Raw genomic sequence first — 20181 nt, forward strand, 5'->3', positions numbered from 1 at the left:
TTATAGCGGGCGAATAAAAGCTTTCAAGATGGCGCCGGGCCAATGATTATATATAAAGCTTACTATGGCTGATGTATTCGCGCAACAGCTTACTTTAAACAGCATACAAAACGCAGCTACGCAAGCGGGATAGCACATCCATGTTTATTTACCCGATGCTACGATATTGAACGACGGAAAAGAACAGAACACTAGCAGCTGATAGCTACCCTGCCTGCTTTCTTCCTTGTGTGGGAAAATTAAGCGTGAGCTTTGCGCAGCCTGTGACTGACTTTGATCGTTCGCTATGTTCTAGCTCAGCTCGCAATCAACAGCCGCCAGTTGTGAACGGAAAAGGTGCCGGTTTGTGGTGGCATAGGTATTTTCCGAGTTTGATTCAGTTGAAGATGTAATTTTTGAAGATTGTCAATTGTGATTTTATTCCTCGTAATCCAAAGTGGAGAAAGGTGTGTGGATCCGTATTCTGTAGCCGAGGTAATTGGTGGAAGTTGTTTCGTTGTTTTCGCTCGAACAAACATGAGGCTAACCTCGAAAAAGGCGGGATGATGAAGGAAATTAGTGGTTTTTTGAATGAAAATAGTTTCTTGCGGTATTAAAAATGATTACCATGAATACGGCAATGTATAAGCATGATAAGGAGCACGTAAGAGCTGTGAAAAAAAGATACGTAGCAACAAGTTTGACAGTGACAATCCTTCAAAAGTGCGGGAAAATTCCGAAGTTTTCAGGAACAAATTCCTCCGAATTTTGAGGTTTCTTTGCGGAGAAATGCAAAATTTTGAAATGGCCTGAATTATTTTTATTAAAAACGTTTAAAATGCCTATATTTTACATACAAAATAGTAAACACATTAACAAAAGTGCGATTGTCGACTACGTGTCGTCTTTGAATGGGTTTCAATTTTTGGCGCGAGGGTAAACTTCGGAGGTTATTTTAACCCGTTTCACGGTAACCGATCCGTCTTGGAGCTAAACCAGACTGAAGCTTATATTGTTTTTAGTTGAATTTCAGTGAAATCATAAATTTTTCTGACATTTTTCGGAAAAATTCCGCGCCAAAATTGCCATCAGTTTCGCGGTCATCTTCCTCTTTTTACAACAAATTGCCATTCATTTCGTGCCAGACCTTCGAACGTGTTGCCTCGTTGGAGCAATTGGTAAGGCCGATTTCGGATTAAACCTTCGGTGAATTCAGCGGATCTTGCGAAAATCCGATTGCTGTGTATCTGCCGTTCCCGTAGCTAAATCCGTTCGAGTGTGGAGAGGATGTATACCAGTGAAAATTAATTAAAAAAAATTCCACTTTCCTGGGGGAACAGTCAGCCATTTAACTTTTCACCTCCTTCATTCTCCTGCCTTTCTTCGAGCGCTCGGGCTTGTGCGTGTGTGTTTTATGAACCCGAATTCCTGAAGTGTTAACATCTTGGTGCCGGTTCTCTAGGAATTTCTGGTCCGGCTCAGTACGCACCAGGAGGGAGCATTCATTGCCTGGAAGTTGACGTAATATACAGTTCCTGAACTTTAACCGAGTGTTGAAAGCGAATCCAGTGGTGATTTTCTGCCGGAAGCAGCTTCCCAGACGGATTCCGGGCCCGGAACGTAGAGGTTTCGGCGAATCTGGTTGGATTTGTGTCGCAGAAAGCCGACAATGGATCTGCATAGGTAAGATATTTTAAATCTAACTTTGGGAATGTTTCTACCTGGCATTGGTCCTTTTCTATGATTTTCTACTTTGACTTGGACCTTCGTTGAGTCATCCTTTTCTGAGGGAGGATCCTTGCCGAAAGAGGGTGAAAAGGAATGACATCTTTTACACGTCTCAAACACATGGGAGAGGTACTGACTATCAGTAAGATGGATACGCTGTACTTCAGGATAATACGTACTGGTTAGGTATTGACCAGCACTAGGCCTATCTGCTGTGAAGACTACTTCTTAGGTATTAAATAACAGGTCTGCGATATGGTTTAAACCTACTTCTTCAAGATGGAATTACCATAGTTGTTTGATTAATAGGGTTTGGACAAGTTTATTTTGATGATGCTTAAAAAAATTGATAGATTGCATTAAATTGAGGAAAAAATTGGAATTGAATTACGGAACAGTAATTGATAGTTTATAACTACAAGTATTGTTCCGAATGTATGATTATTTTCTTGGAATTTATTGCAGCTTTGAAGATTAATAAAAAATGAAGATTCATATTTAAAAGAAATTAATATTAACGCATGCAAAATAAACAAGCTTCACACCAGGGAAGTCTGTCGAAAAATCAGTTTGTTTCGAAATCAAGGCTTTCCATTGCTATGTTTAGGTAATAGGATATATATGATTTTTGCCTGTTCCTGTCCCTTAATACAGGCTGAACAATTAAAGAAACAGCTCAAGTCATATCGATAAGGTTTTCCAGTTACAAAAAGATTGCGACGACTAACTTGTTCTATCGTAAAAACCGTGTTGGTCCTGCTATTGTGATGTTAGACAAAACAAACACAGAAGTCTGATTTCACAATTATAAAAAAATCTATTTCGAAATCTTGATCGCTGTCATTTACCACGGCACGGCATTTACCAGGATCTATTGATTATTTTGTAGGTTGAGCGTAGCATAGACAGAGTGAAATCACTGAAGGCGATTAGTGTAATAATCAAAATGAAGGGCTCATAGTTCTAGCCTATTTTAATAATCGGGGGTTAATACCAGGGGGTCGACGTGTTCATTAGGGATGATCCGTAAATGACGTAGCATTTTTGAGTGATTTTTAACACCCCCCTCCCCCATCGTAGCATTTCGTCACAAACCTCTAAATACCCCTCCCCCTGGTAATTACGTAGCTTGACGGTAATTCTGCCCCCCCCCCCTTGTCGCCGTAAAATTTTTAAAAAAAATCTATTCTATAAAAAAGCTACGTAGCATGACATGACCCCCCACCGCCCTGTCGTCACACATCATCACAAAATACAAAACTCCCCCCTCCCCCATATAATGCTACGTCATTTATGGATGATCCCTTATTTTGGAACACGTATTAGATAGAATAGGGCTAAAGTAAAGTTACATAGTATACAGACGCGTACGCAACTTATTTTGTACAAAACTCTGATACTACATGTTGCCCCTGAACGGCGTACGTGTAGACAAGAAGCGATTTTTGAAGTTTCCAAGCAAGGAAAGGAAGGCTTGGTGTTTTGAAATTTATATTTTACTTGTTCAAATTTACATCTAATAGACAAATAAAATAGAACAATAATATAAATTTTCTGTTCAGTAATTGCGGAGATAGCAGCTTAGAATAAGGAGGGCTTTTTTGACGATTCTAAATTTTTTGAAATGTTTGCTGTTTTGTTTATAGTTTTTAATTTTCTGTTAATTGTTATAGTGGAAAAGATGCGGTGTGGTCAAACCTAAAAATTTCCACTGCCAGTCCGTACTTTCATGATAAAGGGTCATCTTTTTCAGAAATAGACAAATGAACCATTATAGCATTATCTTTGACCATAAAAAAATAAGTCTTTAGATCAATAACTTATCAAATGAATAGAGAGTTCATAAATTAAAGGATTTAAGAATTCCTTTACCAAAGTCAATTTTGTAAAAATTTTGTGATTTTTCGGCAAATTCAAGATTTAATACTATGCAGAAAATTGCGTAGATAGTTGCCAATTAGAAAAAAATTGTTCGTGGACACACCGAGTCCAAACAATCCTACAAGGCACAAGTATAATCGGTGATAACATATCGCTGCTATAAGAAGGATTTTTTCGTAAAGACGACAATGGCTACATGTAATGTGAACTCTTGTATTCCGAAGATCATTACACGATTAGAGTACGATTTACACGATACGTCGAGCTTCCGTCACCGAAACAGCACGTTGACATTAGTTAAATGCAGTTAAATGAAGGTATTCACACACAACATTAACGGCACGGAATATTTTCACGTATGGAAAGTGTGAAAGGACAAACGTATTCAACTTATCCTGCCGTTGCGGCAGATTTAACTGAAAGTTGACATTTGAAATTGAAAATTTACATGGCTGATCTCAAATATAAATTTGAAGGGCACTGAATTTATGGAATACTTGAGCAGTAAAAATCTGCATATATCCAACATTTCGATCAAGAACCGACCAAAGGGCCGAAGACGCAATGATATCGAATCGAGAAAAATAGCTTTGAAAATTCGTTTCAAAAAATTAAATCGTATTTTAACAGTGTTCGCATACTGCGCTTTCAAATGTATTGAAACACTTCAAAACAATACTAGTTTTCGGAAGCATTACTAAAATATTTAATATAGTAATGAAATGTTGATTAGGCCATTTTTGAGTCGCCCTCTTATTGTGACCACTCACAATTTCGCCCTGCAGTGTCACCAGAAAACAAACACAAAATGTGGGTTTCACCGTGCTCGCCGGAGGGGAAATTTTGTTATTCCCCCCGGGCGTATCAAGCAGTTGGTTTTTGTTTAGGGCGACCCTGTTTACGGGCTTTGTAAACAATGATGCTTTCAATTTTGCCCGTACACGCTACCTTAGAAATGCAGAGGCGTAATCCGCCTGGCGGCTTGTTTACAGTTGAAAGTCGGATCCGCCGTTTTGTTTTTTATTGATTTTCATGAAGTGTGAAACATTTATAAATGAGTTTTTATATTTATTATGAACAATTTTTACTCCTCTTTAAGATATTACTCAAATCTCCGTTTGTGTACTTTTTTTATATAGGCCCATTTGTCGATCGATTTGCACAATCTATCAGGGAAGAGGTGTTAGGTGTAACATTCTGCTCTGAAGGTATTACACTTTAGTTGGCGAACTGGCTCATACCCAACGAGCTCGAACCTTCGTTATAGGATCATAAATATATCGTCTTTGATAATTTAAACATCTTGCGAGATATTGTAATATATCATTTGAAATTTTAGTAATGTATTACATTTTTTGTTAACTGGTTTTGTTATGAATCAAAATATTAATTATCTTTTAGAGAAATCGTTCAGCTCACACCTTTATGGGAGTATGAGGTGGGACGGACCATCATCAATCATCATCATCATCAAATCTACGACCTAGAGGGCCACCTCTACGAAGGGGGCTTAGCGACTAGGTTTGATGAGTATTTTCCAACGATTGAAACTTGGACTTGAATGAGGTCGTGGATAAAACAAACTGACCATTGCAGCAGCATTTCAAATGGTTTCTTCGCTTCGAGTTATGCGTGCTTCTAGAGGAAGCCCTTGGTGGAAAGTCAAACTTTCAAGACTCAAAAACTTATGAACAAAAACTTGGAATTGCCGACGCAGGGACGGGTCGGAGGCATTTAAGTTGGCTCGCAAAGCTTACATAAATGCCCTTCGATCCTCTGGTTGGAAAAGCCTCTGCACAAATGTCTCAAGTATCAACGAGGTTAAAGACTAAATAAACGAAAACTTCGAAATGGAAGTATTTTCATGTCAGTTCAATTTGAACTGCTAATGGTGAATACTCGCCTAACGAAGATGTAGTACTCAGCTGTCTTTTTGACACATTTTTCAGGCTGTACGCAATCATCACCGACGACTGCCCCTGAGTTCTTATCAGGTAATTCTGACCATCTGACGATCGAATAAGCGATTGAAAGCTTTGCTTTGTGTAAGTCTCCGGCAAATGATAGAATCTTTTCAGTTCAACTTCATAGAGGATGTGGACTCTTCAAGCATATTTTGAAACAAAGTTCCTACTTACATTCTTGCAGCAAGATAAATTGCTTTGGCGTGGCGGGAAATAATTGTAAAATTCATTCCCAAAGGTGGCCGCGTTACCTATAAAGAGCTTTTGACCGATCAGTTTGACCTCCTTCCTTCTCAAATCAGTGGAACGTCTAAACCACTACATTCGAGATGCTGGTTTGGGCGAGCACCCGAAGCGTTCAATATCACATGCATATCTACTAACACCCTGTCACACTATGTTATTTTACAAGATTAACAACGATTATTCGAGAAAAGAAAACAATCAAGGTTAGGAATTTTCTTGACATTGAAGGTGTTTTTGACAACGTGTTCTCCGAATCCATACATTAGGTCATAGAGTACCCTCACATATCACGAACTGGATACACGCAATGCTTAGCAACCTACATCTGTGCTCATCGTTAGGATACGTAGAGATGAGAAAACTGAGTCTCTGTGGATGTTCTTGGTGTGCTGTCAGCACTGCGATGGACCCCGTTGAGGAAACTTCATGAGTTTGGATTTCCAGTATATGGTTTCGCCGATGAATATCATTTATTGATCACCGGTATTTGCATTTGCATGCAGCAAGCATTATGTGTTATTGAGCAATGGTGTTCGGTGCTTTTCACGCAAACGGAAGGATTACAACCGAACCTCGTCCGTTTTTAGAATCGAAATTATTGTCGCAGGTCAAGTTCAGTACATTGGAATAGTCCCATGACTTGAGCCATTGAGCCCTGATTTGGGACTACTTTAAACTTGGTGTGTCCCATGTCAGGACTCCCGAAGATGCCATAATGCCAGATGATTGGCAGCCCAACGGTGCGTACTCCGGGTGGCGGATAGGAGCTAAGGAAGATGAGTGGTAGTTAGTGAACACGTACTGTTCTCAACCTTTTTGTACCATAGGCCTCTTCAAATTCATTTTGGGTTCTTGCGAAACTCTTCTATAAAAGCTAGTAAAATCGATCTTCATTCGGAAAAAGGAACAACAGCTCGAGACTCATTGCTGGTGGATGTAGATTAGAACAAGTTAAAGTCAAAAACATCAGAACGACGATTGAATAGACGACACATACAGGCGAATGGCTCAGTATAGCCGTAACTGGTCCTGGCGAAAGGAATGCGGAAAAAAGTATTATATCGAAGGGTACGACGACGAATATCGAAAGTTAGCATCTGCAGAAGATCGGAACAATCGGATACGTGATTGCAGTAGATCTGCGATGAATGTTGCTTTTGAAACATCTCGACGAACACACAAGAGATCTAGGTCGATAAGCTTACTGCGATCCTGATAGCTCGCGAGGTTTAACGGGTCCCTCCACGGGAGACGACGAAGGTTAGACCTAACAAATTTACGTTGGATAGATTCGTTGCATTGAATATCGTTTTGATAATAAGGTGGCCAAACCAGACAACAGCTGCATATTCGAGCGTGGAACGAGCCAAGGGACAATACACTGCTTTTAAGCAGTGTATATCGACAAAGTCCTTAACGACTCGAAAAATAAATCCTAAGAGCTTGAATGCTTTGGAAATAGTGTAATCTATGAGTTCCTTGAAATTCAGTTTGGAGTCCAGCAGAACTCCCAGATCGTTGACGGACAATTCCCGTTTTAGGATAGTCTGTGAAATACTATAGTCGTACTTGAAGGCATAATGTTTCCGGGTGAAGAAGATAACTGAGCATTTAGCGGGATTCAACTTCATCCTGATAACCTTACACCAACTTGTGAAAATATCCAACTGAGACAGCAAGAATTCGGTAGCGGTGGGTGTTTAGATGATATGGAATAGTTTGAAGTCATCAGCAAACGATAGTTTCATGCACTTGATCGAAAGGTTTAAGTCATTCAGGTAGAGTCAAAATATGAATGGGTCTATATAACTACCCTGTGAAACTGCAGAGCTTGCAGCAAATGGGGAGGTCGTGTTGTCGCCAATTTTTACAATCATTTCACGTCCAGACAGGTACGAGTGGAGCCAATCAAGAAAAAGGGCCGCCAAATACAAGTCTGTCTAGCTTGGAAATTGTTATCTGGTCATTGATTTTGTCGAAAGCTACGGAGAAGTCAGTGTATATGGCATCTTTTTGAAGTCTTGCGTGCAATGAATTGACGATGAATGGTGTGTAGGATACTAAGTTAATAGAAGTTGATCGCTTAGGCATAAAACCGTGTTGGGTTTCAGATATATAATCGGAGCATTTGTGAGTAATGAAATCCAGAACAATCTTTTCAAACAGCTTTGATACTGCGCATCATAAAGCTTCCCCATGCGATGTCACATTTATTTACTTTTTTGAAGACTGGATAGATGTACTATTGTTTTCAAAGGTCTAGAAAAATGCCTGAATGCAAAGAAATATTAAACATCATTGAAAGTGGAACAAGTAAACTATTTGTGCAGTTTTTCAGCACAGCAGCTGGAATTCCATCAGGTCCGGTACCAGTCGAAAACTTCAGCTTAGAACATGCTGAGTTAACTGTTGTAGTCGTATTAAACGGATGGCAACCTATGCGTTGCGGGACGTTATTGGTAGCATCAGAGCTTTGTTGGCCAGTTGAAGTTTCATCGGAGGAAACACTGCCACTGATTAGGGGAGGTATTTAAATGACCAAAAAGTAAGCAAAATTTGTATTTTTGTGGGCCAATAAGAAACATAGAAGGAAGTAATTTGATGGTTCTAAAAACTTTAGTTTTGCCTTCTTTTACAAATTGCTTGAAGACGGAAAAACAAAATGGCGCTCGTGATGATGTTCTGTTTAAGGTTAGGTGCGCATGGATTTCTAAAACTGCGATTAAAATCAAAGAGAGCCAGGTCCGGATGGAATACCAAACATAACGCTGCGATCCTGCCATATCTTGACATGTTTAGGATGCTACTGCAGAAGTGTTTAGAAGATGGCAGTTTCCCTGAAATGTGGAAGGTACAGAAGCTGGTGTTGCTGCCAAAGTCAGGGTAGTCACCGGGCCATCCAGCCTCGTATATGCCAAGGCCGCAGCGCTGCACAGTAGAATGAGCCAGATACTGAAGAGCTACTTCCAGAGTAGAGTACAGGCGTTAATGCGAGTCACAGCGGGCGTTTCTCAGGGCTTCTCGGTCCAACTCTTTGGAATGGGATGTACAATGAGCTTCTAACACTGTGGCTGCCCGGGAAAAGGAAAATCCGGCGTTTTGCGGACGACGTGTTACTAACGGTGATGAGTGATACACTTGGAGAAGTGGAGGTGTCGGTGACGGAGACAATAGACGCGATCGAGAGCTGAATGAACGCGGTCAAGCTGCAAATAGCTCACCACAAGTCGGATGTGTTGTGTGTCAGCAACTGCAAAGCGGATACAGGTAATCGCTGAAGGGCACATGATTGCATCGAAGCGTGCTCTGAAGCGATTGGGAGTGATAATCGATGACCTGTTGAGCCTTAACAACCACGTTGATTTACACCTGCGAAAAGTCGGTCTGTTATCTAGAGTTTCGTCATCGATACTGCGATATGGGGTTCCCGCCTGGCGTGCGGTGCTGAAAACCAAGCGAAACCGCGAAAAGCTGAACAGGACGTTCCGGCTTCTGTTCGTACGATTGCGTACATAATCATATCTTAGGAGGTAGTATGCGTTATCGCCGAGATGATCATGGCGGGTGATATCAAGCGCTACAATCATTGAAACCCCAGAAACGTGACGAAGGTGATGAGAATCGATACGATGGTGACGTGAAAGCAGGAATGGGACAATACGGAGAAAGGAAAATGGACCTACCGGCTCATCCCAAACCTGTCGACGTGGGTCAATAGAAAGCACGGAGAGATGACCTTCCAACTGAAACAGCTCCTGTCGGACCCGTGCCCGGAGTGTAAAAACGTCGAGGAGAAACCGGAGCATGTGGTCTTCGAATGTCCGAGGTTTGAAGCGTCGTGCAGGGAGCTCCTTTAAACGGGAGGAACGGACATCAATCCGGATAATATAGCCAACAGAATGAAAAGCGACGTAAAGACGTGGAACGCACAGAGTTTTAGGCACATGATTTTTGTTCATGGTCCTGTTTTCGTAAGGTAAAAACTCGATTGTTCCTAAACTCATGATTTGGGAACTTTTTTTCCGTGCAGTTCTTCGAGTCAATAACTGTGACAATGAAACGAGAATTCCTCGGGCGAATTTCGCATTGTAGCAAACAAGTAGTAGTAAATAGTATCATACACAACAACGTATAATGAATGGACGAATCATTATGGATATCTTCAAGATCTTGCTCAAAAACGCATGCATCGGATAAGGTGATTCTCGTCGCTATGAGATGTTCCCAAAGGAGAATCGATCTTCGTTTTCGTTAAAAAAATAGCGTATTATTTCGTATAGCTCACACAGCAATATCTCTAATCAACAAATATCAAAAAAATCTTATTCCTAAAAGGTTCAATAGTTTTTTGAAATTTTGTAGAAAGCGCGTACATGTAGAGAGAAATGTGGTAGATGAAAGATTACTTTAATTGACAATCGGTATATACATATTTATGAGTATCGTTGATCAGCCTAGGATTGTGTCCCTTTTAAATTTCCGAATCTACCGAATCTAAAACAATTAGAGAAGTAGCACATCGGACTTTAAATTCGAACTAGAAACGCAAAACCTTGAACAGTCTTTTGAGGAAAATATGGCCAACGATTGTAATGTTTTCATTTAGAATCGAATGTTCTGGTTAAGATAAAAAGGTGTTTTGATTATGAATCTGGAAAATCTAAATCATGGATACATATCTAAAGTTGTTAATTCAATCTCCGATATATCTAAATTTGGTCTCAAGGTGTGGATCGTATACATAGTTTGGAAGGCCTTATACAAGATACAGGATAGCTTTTTTGTAGACGTTGACGCTTCCCCCCACTTTTAAGATATGATACCCGTACTCAAACCTCACCCTCGGGAATAAAGTAGCCTTTCTTTACATCTCTTAAGATTTTTTTGGTACAGTGAATTTTTATTCGCTAAAGTACATTTTTATTCGCTAAAAATCCAGTTTCCATTGTATTATGTATGTTTATATTGCGTACATGTTCTTATTAGGCAGTGATCATGTGATCGTAGATATTGGCGGATTCTCGTTCTTCAGTGAACGGTAAGATTGAAGGTGCACGCTATGATAACTAAATTTGTTTGTTAGAAATACCGATTGTTGATATAGGCAGCCCGAATTGCGGAACAAATCCATATACTATAATCGTAAAGTTTAGTAGCTGAAAATATTTTGAGTTATATTTTTACTCTTGACAATATGAAAAAAAAACTGTGTAGATCTTCCATAGCTGACATGCGCTAAGTCTAACATTTCGTGCAAAATTCCGACGTCACTTAACTTTTCCGCCTTTTTCTCGATGTTACCCAAACCTAGAGCTCTATCAAATCGAACGGGACCTGTGTATGTTGATGTGAGTGTAGTCTCTATCTCTCCCTCTCTGTGTGCTATTGGTTGACAGCGCGCCAGAACTTTAATAATCGCTTTTCCTTTCCCTCGCTTTTATGTACTTTGGCGCTCGATTTGCTGGTACAACATTGTTTTTATTGCTATTGCGCTGTTCATCCCGCTTCTTTGCTACAGTGCCGGCTAGAAAGCTACGTTTAACTGCCTGTCAGGCCTGACATCGGAAAGGGAAAACATGTCAGTGACCACTGTTCTCGTACGCGTTTTAACATCATGGCAACTTGCTCATATCGAACTTTCATAACCGGCCCTTACACGTTCAATATTTTTGTCAATACTAGAGAGTATTGACAAAAGTATTGTACGTGTAATGGAAAAAAAATTATTGACGATGTGGATTTTAAGCGGGACTGAAATATTGTAACAATATCGGCAATACTGGTATTGACAAAAATATTGAACGTGTAAGGGCCGCTATATTCTTTTCCCGAGTCACATCAATGTCATTCTGATCGACCAGTCAAATGAGAAGGTCATCAAAAAAAATCCAAGTTGGAATCATCGTTGCCTCGAGAAGCCCCAGTTTCATGTTTCTGCCATAAAGCTTCCCTGAATGTATCGATCTACCAAAACCTACCACGGAAAATTTCCCGCGCGGTGTTTTCTGTTGAACCATCTCAGGAGAATCGCATGAATCCACGTATGTACGACGACTACGTAATCTACGCAAAGCCGCGGAACGTCAGGGCATTTAAATCTCGACCGACACGCGAATGAGAGAAAATTGAAGAAATGGAAAATAAACAGAGAGGGGCCGTTGAGAGTGCGCGATCGAGCAACGTCCGCCAAAAGTGATGAATGAAAACAAAGAAGGTGTAAAAATGTTCGTACTATCAAAAGTATGTTCCCCTCGAACAACGCATACGTATAGCCTCCAACATGCAATACCAGCTGGCCCGCATAAGAGGGAGAGATGTCAAAATCAGAATTAGCGAAACTGGCGCGAAGGAAAGAGCGCCAACGAAACCCCCCTTTCGCGGTACGCGAATCAATCCCCTCGGTCGGCCCCTTCTCGGTACCTGTGATGTTCCACTTGGTTTGTTTTTCCTGCTTAGCCACGAGCAAAAAAGGCATCGGCTACTAGATGATCGTATAGTTGGCGGGATGTTTTTGATGGAGACGAATGGTGTTTGATTCTGGAATCGAAAGCAATGGTGCTTACAAGATTGGCACAAATCTTCGCTTTTTCGGAAGACTGATCAAGCGGTTATGATGCGCTTGAGCGACGTTTTCGGGCTCTACGAGAAGACATATTTTTAGGTTTGTTTTTTACTTTTCATATTGACACTTGTATTTTGCAGAAATATATCTACGGATAAATTATATCAGAAACATTAACTCAAAGTTATTGTAAAGAATTGTGGAAAATTCACGAACTTTAGAATAGTATATGATGCCTAATCATCCATTAGAAATCGTAAGTTAAAGTAGCGTCTGCTGTGCATTGCATCATTGTCAGGCCATTTTTTGTTATTAGTTTTTTTGTTTGATTAGTTTTTTTGTTTCGATTATAGAAGTTTTAGCCTGATCGATTTACCAACTACGCTATGTCCGCTCTCACCGAAGATTATTTTTAATATCTCAGGTTGAATGTTTTAATAGCTGAGGAATGTAAGCATATTAAATGATAATTTAACACGTGAACATTTTACGCGTCGTTCTGGGTTTTCCCGAATCCGGTTTGATGAATTGGAGACTCTGCTTTTCTATCATCTGACATCAAACAGATAACGCATTTATTCATATTTGAAGTTTTCCGGACAACTGTGAATGATTTATGACCAGTTTCTGGAATATTTGACAATTTTCTTTAAGCGCCACATCTACGAAACATCTAACATGTGCAAACTTTACAGTCAATTCTAATACAATATCGAGTTCATGTTACAGTAAAGACCCGTTTTTATCAGCCCCTTGGTGAATTTTAGGCTGATGAAACGGGAACATTGACAAAATCGGGACATATATTTTTCCTTCTTTTCAAGAATCCGAAACTCTTAAAATATTCTTCAGTCCCTAGATATAACCTCATAACCTTTCTTGATTATTTAGCTTAAATTCCCTTTAATTAAAAAAAAATATTTTTATTGCATGTTTCGGATCTCTAAGATAAGAAAAATATGCTGAAGAAAGGATTTACTCGAATACAACTTGATTCGTCTGATAGAGGCCATCAAACTACCAACTATCAATTTTCATATGAGGCTGACGGGAATATTTTGATCTGGAGCCAAAAACAAATGTTTTTTTTCGATTCTTTAGAACGATACCTCGATTTTTTTTTCGACATTTTGATTTTTCGCGAAATGGCATACTTCGGGGTTACACCAGCGTAGAATTTTAGAAAAAATCGAATTTTTATTTATTGGCCTAAAATTTATTTTTGGATGTTAAAAATGATATCCCAAAAAATGGAACACGAAAACAATTTATAATCGTTAAAATTTTCAATTCTGCCACAACATCTCTTATGTAGGGGGACCCGGGGCTATTAAGACAGTGGGGGTAATTCGGACCCCCTCGAATTATCATCGTAATCGTAAGACTTTCTGACAATCGTACATATTCGTGGAATTGCTATTCTAAACCATTAATTTTGACAGCTGAATCTAATTCTTATGGTTTTTTAAAATGATACAACGTGTTTCATTTTTTGCCATCCTCAAACAAAAATCATTGTAATAGTAAAACCGAATTAAAGCAACAAATAAAAGTGGAAAAAATAACTGGTAAGTGTTTTGAAATGATTGAGGCTTCTATTTTATGGAATGATTCGGACCCCCCATTCCATCAACCAACGTTCAGTAGCTTGCGGCTATGCACACGCCACACAGTGGCCGATCATCGAATAAAAGTCGGACGAATCCAAAAATGTTGCCCAATTTGGCTTACATATTAAGGTTAGAGGGGGGTAGCTCATTTTAATGCCAAAAGTTCTAAAAGATGAAATAAATTTTCCCATACAGTGCTATCGAGCCTTTTTTATAAGCATAATATCATTTTTAATCTTTTTTACTGATTAGATTTAACTGAAACTAGATATAGCAACATAATAATTGGATAAAACTTCTTTCAATCTCTACAAAAAGTGTTTGTTTACGATTTATTTAGTTATTTTGCACTAATCATCATGCTACTTCATGTCAGCAAACATTTTAAAATGTCGATTTTAAAACCCTCCGGGCAAATAGGGGCAAAACGAGACCTTGAAATTCGAAAAGTAGAGTAAATGATTTCCCATAGAATGTATAATAAGTGACCGTTCCGAACTGTTTCACCTGATTGTACAGAATATATTTGTAGAAAAAGATTTTGCTATCAACCCACTTAAAATATATTTGTAATAATATTACATTGCTTGAATCAAATTTGGCAAACATGTTGAAATGACCAACAAAATTCATGAAATGCCCTTTAAAATGAAACTAGTTGTGCTCAAATCGGATTTTACAATTGAAAGAGTGACAGGTTTTTGAAGTGAACATAGATACTGTGATTTAGTAAATGAATTTCTTTAGAATTGTCTGACACTACGATGTTTAAATTGGTAATAAAAATCTAATTCTCATTCAGTTCTCACAAAATTTGGAGAATATGTCATTCAATACATAGGAAACCCAGAAAAAATAAAAACATCAATATTTGAAACATAGGTTTTGTCCGGTCTCCGGCCACTGTGCGCCACAGCGAAGAAAGTACATGATGCGCCTATCGGGAGCTGTGACTAGCTAGATTTGCTACGCATACTACTAAATGTTTGTATGAATTGACATGCTCAAAAAAGGTTTCTTGAGCCTTAAAAAAATTAAATCCTACGTACGCTGGAAACAATAATTTTTAACATACCATTAAAATTTCAGAATGATCAAAAATCATTTGTTCGAGTTACATTTACGGCTTAAAAATGTGGTTCAAGTTTTCAGTACGTTCAGGGTTGCGATCTAATTTAAAATTTAATCATTTTTATGTTATTGTCGCCTTATATATTTTAATATATCATTTCTTAGACCCTAAAGAATGTTTTAGGCCAATAAAAATATCGACCTTTGAAAAATTCTGCGGTGATTCAAAACAACATCGGATTTATGTACCAGATTCCATGGTTGGGTCGACTTTTTGGGGCTTGGACGGCTTTTGGGTCAGAATGGGACTTGGGTTTGGAGGTGTTATTTTTTGTCTCGGCAGGTGTACAATTTTGGGAGTTGTGATTCCGGAGGCTGTACATCCCGCTATCTCGCTAACGCAAAGTGCCCCCTCCCGAATTTATAAACGTGATCTCAACTGTGATTATACAAATACAATACAAATATAGTTTCCACAAGATCGCGGATGGATACTTTCGGCCCTAGCAGTTCATGCCTCTAATTGACTAATTCACTAAACAACACGTTCCATGGTGACATGACCGGGAACTCTAGCGATATGGGTGAATTCACTGCGTTCTAGAATCTGGACCGTTCACTGAAAATTATGCATCAAATTCAAGGTCTGTGCGATCATTCAAAAACATACGCGAATATGCGAAAGCCACGTGGTTATGAAATTGAATTTATACATCCGAAGCTCCATACAGGCTAGTGCATTCTAGTACAAACACGTGATCGAACACGTTAACATACAAACACTCGAGCTCTTCGCGATGAAACAGAAAGGCGAACATGCAATAGTGATAATCCTCGTACAACTACGCCCATGATTTCGCAAACGCAACAACGCCCCGATGATTTATTAATCTGATCAACGCGGTCTTAAGCGCAAACAAGTGAACGCTCGTTCCCACGCGATCGTAAAGTTTCTGCGCCCACATATCTGAACTGTACATTCAATATCATAATCAGAATCACGGCCTGCTGCAATTGACCTTAAGAAGTGTTTTAGTGGGTGACATCCGGTCTCGTCTGCATTTGTAGTGAATGATTCCGAGGGGGATTCCTTCCGAGAACCAAGCACTCCAGCTATGCACTCTTAAAGTTGAGAATACTGAAAAAAAATTTTAACAGCATACCAAACATCATACTCAAGGGAGAGCAAGAAGTTGAAGGGATAAAGTTTAGAAAAGCGTGGAAGGATCATATATGCAAGCTTAGAGCTCACGGGCGAATTAACCTTTTGTCTGCTACCGTAGGAGTCAGGGTCTTTTGGCATTAGAAATGCGAATCACCTGAGTCTACGGCATGTCCGGACAAGCGTAAAGTAACTTGTTACTTCATGCTGTCGGAACCGACTGGGAGGGAAGAGTTTCATATTTTGTGATGATATCTGATGACAGGGGGCTCACATACATAGATGAGCTAAATAGTAGAGAATATCCTCTGGATACTGTTATTTCTGCCGTCATCATATGCTTTGTCTTTGAGGCCGTACTGTGTGGCAACCTTGCCTCCGGGATATATATTCAAAGGCAATAAATAATTGTGCAAGCCATGCACAGAGCTGCTGAGGATCGTTTGCTAACCCCGGATTTACGAGTGGAATTACCATGAAGACTGAGGACTCCTTAGATCCTTTAACCTGATTCCTGAACACATCAGAATAACCTAAAATATTGAAGCGGGACATCTAGCATGTCTTCGTAGTAGTTTTTCTAGGCTTCTTAATAAAGAAGTCTGGGAGCCGACAACAATCGTTTGACCAGGGAGATAATGGAGTATATCGACAACTACGGGCAAAGTACCAGAAGATATTACCGGAAAATTTAACTCGCCCCAGCGAAAATAAATCGATAAAGAATTTTGATTTGAACGTACTCTTTCCCGGCTTAAAGTTTGACATACGAGAATCTCCCACTCTCATCTTGTGGCTGGCAGAGATCCACTTATATACGTCTCATGCAGCTCTGGGCTCATCATCGAGCAATTACTAACCGAATACTGCAAGCATCGCATATGCATCTTAGTTGGAATAGAACTTCACCACCAAAACAAACGATGCGCCACTGGAAACTATTCCGACTGTAGCCTGCATTGCGGATTACAATTTTCTTTCTTTTTTTTGCAAAATAAGACGAAAGACCCTCGAGGTTGAAGCGTAATAATAAAGAGCAACAACGACAACATGTTAAAAACAGTTCGAGGATAAAGATCACATAATTTCGAAATTGTCGACTTTGGTGGCTTAGTATCTTCTAAAAAGTCTTATGGTGTAATATATAGCTCCCTTTGAAAAAATAATGAAGGGTCTTATATATTATAAATAATAGATAAGACCCTTCGAAACCTTATTTAGAGATTTGGTGTCTTCAGCAAAATTATTTAAAATGATATTTTAAACAACTTTGTTGAAGAGATAGGTATAGAGAGTTTTGAAGTTGAAAATAACCACGTTTTTCGGTGGGAAAGATTGGGGTTTCGTTTTAGTAGTGCGAGAAATTTTTCTTAATCCTCAAAAAGGAAAGGGTTTCAGAGGTCCGGCTACTAACAGTTCTCTAGTTTCAATGGACTTGCAATTTGAAATGCAAATGATCGAGCATTTTCGGGCTTTCGATTCTCGCACATATAAGAAGACAAAAACGAGGTTTTTGATTTCATTGCGATTTTTTTAAAGTCACAATTTTAGCTTGCCTTTTTGAGAGTTAAAAAATGAAAAAGCAGAAACGGCGGCAGCCATTTAAGCTGCCAGCTTGTGACTCTCTTCACGATGGCCTTAAATCTTAATGAGCCAATCTCAACCTTGAAAAATTGTAAGAGCTTTTCGAACCGTAGTAGTAAATTTAAATTTTAGGCAATATAGTCCCATTCCATGTGTGGTTTTCTAATTATATTTTGCCATTATTGTAACTTTCCTAAAGTAGACATTTAAATGTAGCGAATGCAGTGGTCTTATTCATATAGCGAAGCACGTAGAATATTGTATTAGTAGAATCAATTCAGCCTATCTGAGTGGAAATAAATCACGTGGATTCAATGATCGTAAATAATAAACCGTCGTTGCGCTTTCCATCGATTCGCGTTAAATTATTGCTTAGAAAGTTTTCATCTGTACATAACAAACGCACAGATTGTTATCATGGACGAATGCAACCAGGGTTGCCACTATTTTTCATAAAAAAATTGGCAGATAAACTAAAAATGTCTGGCAAAATCTGTCACTTAACAGCGACCTGAAAGTCATCGAAATTTATCAATTGATTTTTGATAAATTTGGGAAAATTTGCCCCAAATTTCCAAAATGTGTGTGCAAATACTTCTATAATTTAAAAATCTGGCAGAATGAGGTTTGTCTTTTTGTCTGGAAGTTTTCAAAAAACTCTGTCTGTGCCAGATAAATCTGGCAATGGCATCCCTGCATGCAACCGCGAATACACATTTGAATTGAAACCCAAGCGAACGGTGTACAGTTGTACAACGCTTGAATCAAAGAGCGATGTGAAAGTGAAGTAGAAGTGAACACATCACAAGGGAAAGTGTGGTTTTGATCGGACAAACTCTATCGCCCGCTGAACGACACCGCGCTGCGTATCTTCAGAAAGCACGCAGTGAAGTGCTCTGTCTGGAGTTCAACTTGTCCGACCAAATCTGTTTCTTAAATAGTCGATGATGACGTCATTCATTGAAGTGTAGCGCGCTAGGTACCCAAATCTGTCGTGCCAGACTTGGGAAGCGCTACTTTCTGTGTGCAAATGCGTGGTATTTTGACAATGTTATACATTATTTAATTTTTTAATGCCATGATATCAAACAGTTATGTGTCCATTTCAATCTGTTCTTAGAAATAGTTCTGAGCGATATGTGCAAAAATTTCGAAAATTAATCGTGAGATGGCTGAAATATAAGCGATTAAAACTTGACCACTTTTCGTTACACACCATTTTTGTTGAATTTGGAACGTGCACCCCCATATCGAAAATAAAGACGTAGTCCTACGTCAAAAATCATCAATTAAGCACCTTTATTCATATGTTTGGCTTTATTTGGTCTGGAAACCATCGGAGAGATGATTTTTGAAGGGAATCGATCAAGGAATCTAGACAAATCTTTTTTTTTATTTCAGTGAAGCCAAACGTGTAATATTTCTAGTTTAAATGTAAAATTGATTTTTTTCGTAATACATGTATTTTTATTTCTAAAATTATTAATGTGCCTTTGTGTTTCTAAGACATTTTTACACATAAAAACATCTAACGCTTTATTATAACTTGAGCTAATCCCAAGATGTAGTGATTTGGAGCAAAAAACTCACAATTTCTCATCACGTTTCTTGCTTTATTTCAGTAACCAAGTGGAATTTCAAAATTCTGAAAAAGCTACTTTATACTGATTTTTCAGACGAGTAATGTGGTATATCTAACTCAGTTTACCCCAAAATGGCGTGTGTCATAAGGTAGCACAACAGTGACGAAATGTGTTTTTACTTTTAAGTAAAAATTTTAAATTTTCGGGAAAGAAAGGCCAATTTCGTGTATTTTTGTATGTTAGGGCTAAAAGTTCTCTGAGAAAACTCAGACTTGTTAAACAAATCAAATAATTCGAAATAATTCAATTGAGTATTCTCGTATTTCACAGTTTCATTAGTTTCAAAAAGACTGATTTAGGAATAAACATAAAGGTATCCTGGAAAACCACTGTTCTACATAGCAAAAGGGCATGGCGTAGTTTGGATCGCTTTGTACGTCTTGTACATTGGTTCGATTCCCAACCACGTACAAATTGTTGGAGATTTTTGTAAATAGTTTTCTAAAAAGATTTTTCAAACTTAAAAAAGAGGCGAGTGACCCCTAGATTCGAAACGAAAAGACTATTCTAGATGAAAGAAGTTCTAAAGTTTTATGACCTACTCTAAAAGAGTGTTCAAGCCGAACCGATTTGCCATATTGTTCTCCATTCTTTCTCACGATAAGCTCTCCGTTTGTAATAAGTTATTTATCGCGTAGGCGTAGAAGACATAATATAGATAAATACATTAGCGATAAGACTGCATATAAATATTCATGATAATTGATCTGTTTAAAGATCCCACAATTTTGAATCTATTAACAAAATGTTT

The 20181-nt window shown here is 38.7% G+C and overlaps 1 protein-coding gene across 4 annotated transcripts in view; it reads left to right on the top strand.

Annotated features, from left to right (window-relative positions):
• The first annotated feature begins 235 nt into the window (after nucleotides 1-235).
• The window catches only part of LOC131682063 (G1/S-specific cyclin-E), a 32626-nt gene continuing 12680 nt past the window's right edge, over nucleotides 236-20181 (top strand). For 2 of the 4 annotated variants that reach the window (XM_058963241.1, XM_058963240.1), the window contains exons 1-2: nucleotides 236-474; nucleotides 1442-1662. In XM_058963241.1, the coding sequence (XP_058819224.1) occupies nucleotides 1649-1662 (14 nt within the window). In that variant the 5' untranslated portion in view covers nucleotides 236-474; nucleotides 1442-1648. Of the gene's footprint in view, nucleotides 475-1119; nucleotides 1158-1441; nucleotides 1663-20181 lie in introns of those variants that run through there. The other 2 variants (XM_058963242.1, XM_058963243.1) reach the window with 2 other exon arrangements.

Source organism: Topomyia yanbarensis, chromosome 2 (genome assembly GCF_030247195.1).
Source record: "Topomyia yanbarensis strain Yona2022 chromosome 2, ASM3024719v1, whole genome shotgun sequence".
NCBI classification, from domain to species: Eukaryota; Metazoa; Arthropoda; class Insecta; order Diptera; family Culicidae; genus Topomyia; species Topomyia yanbarensis.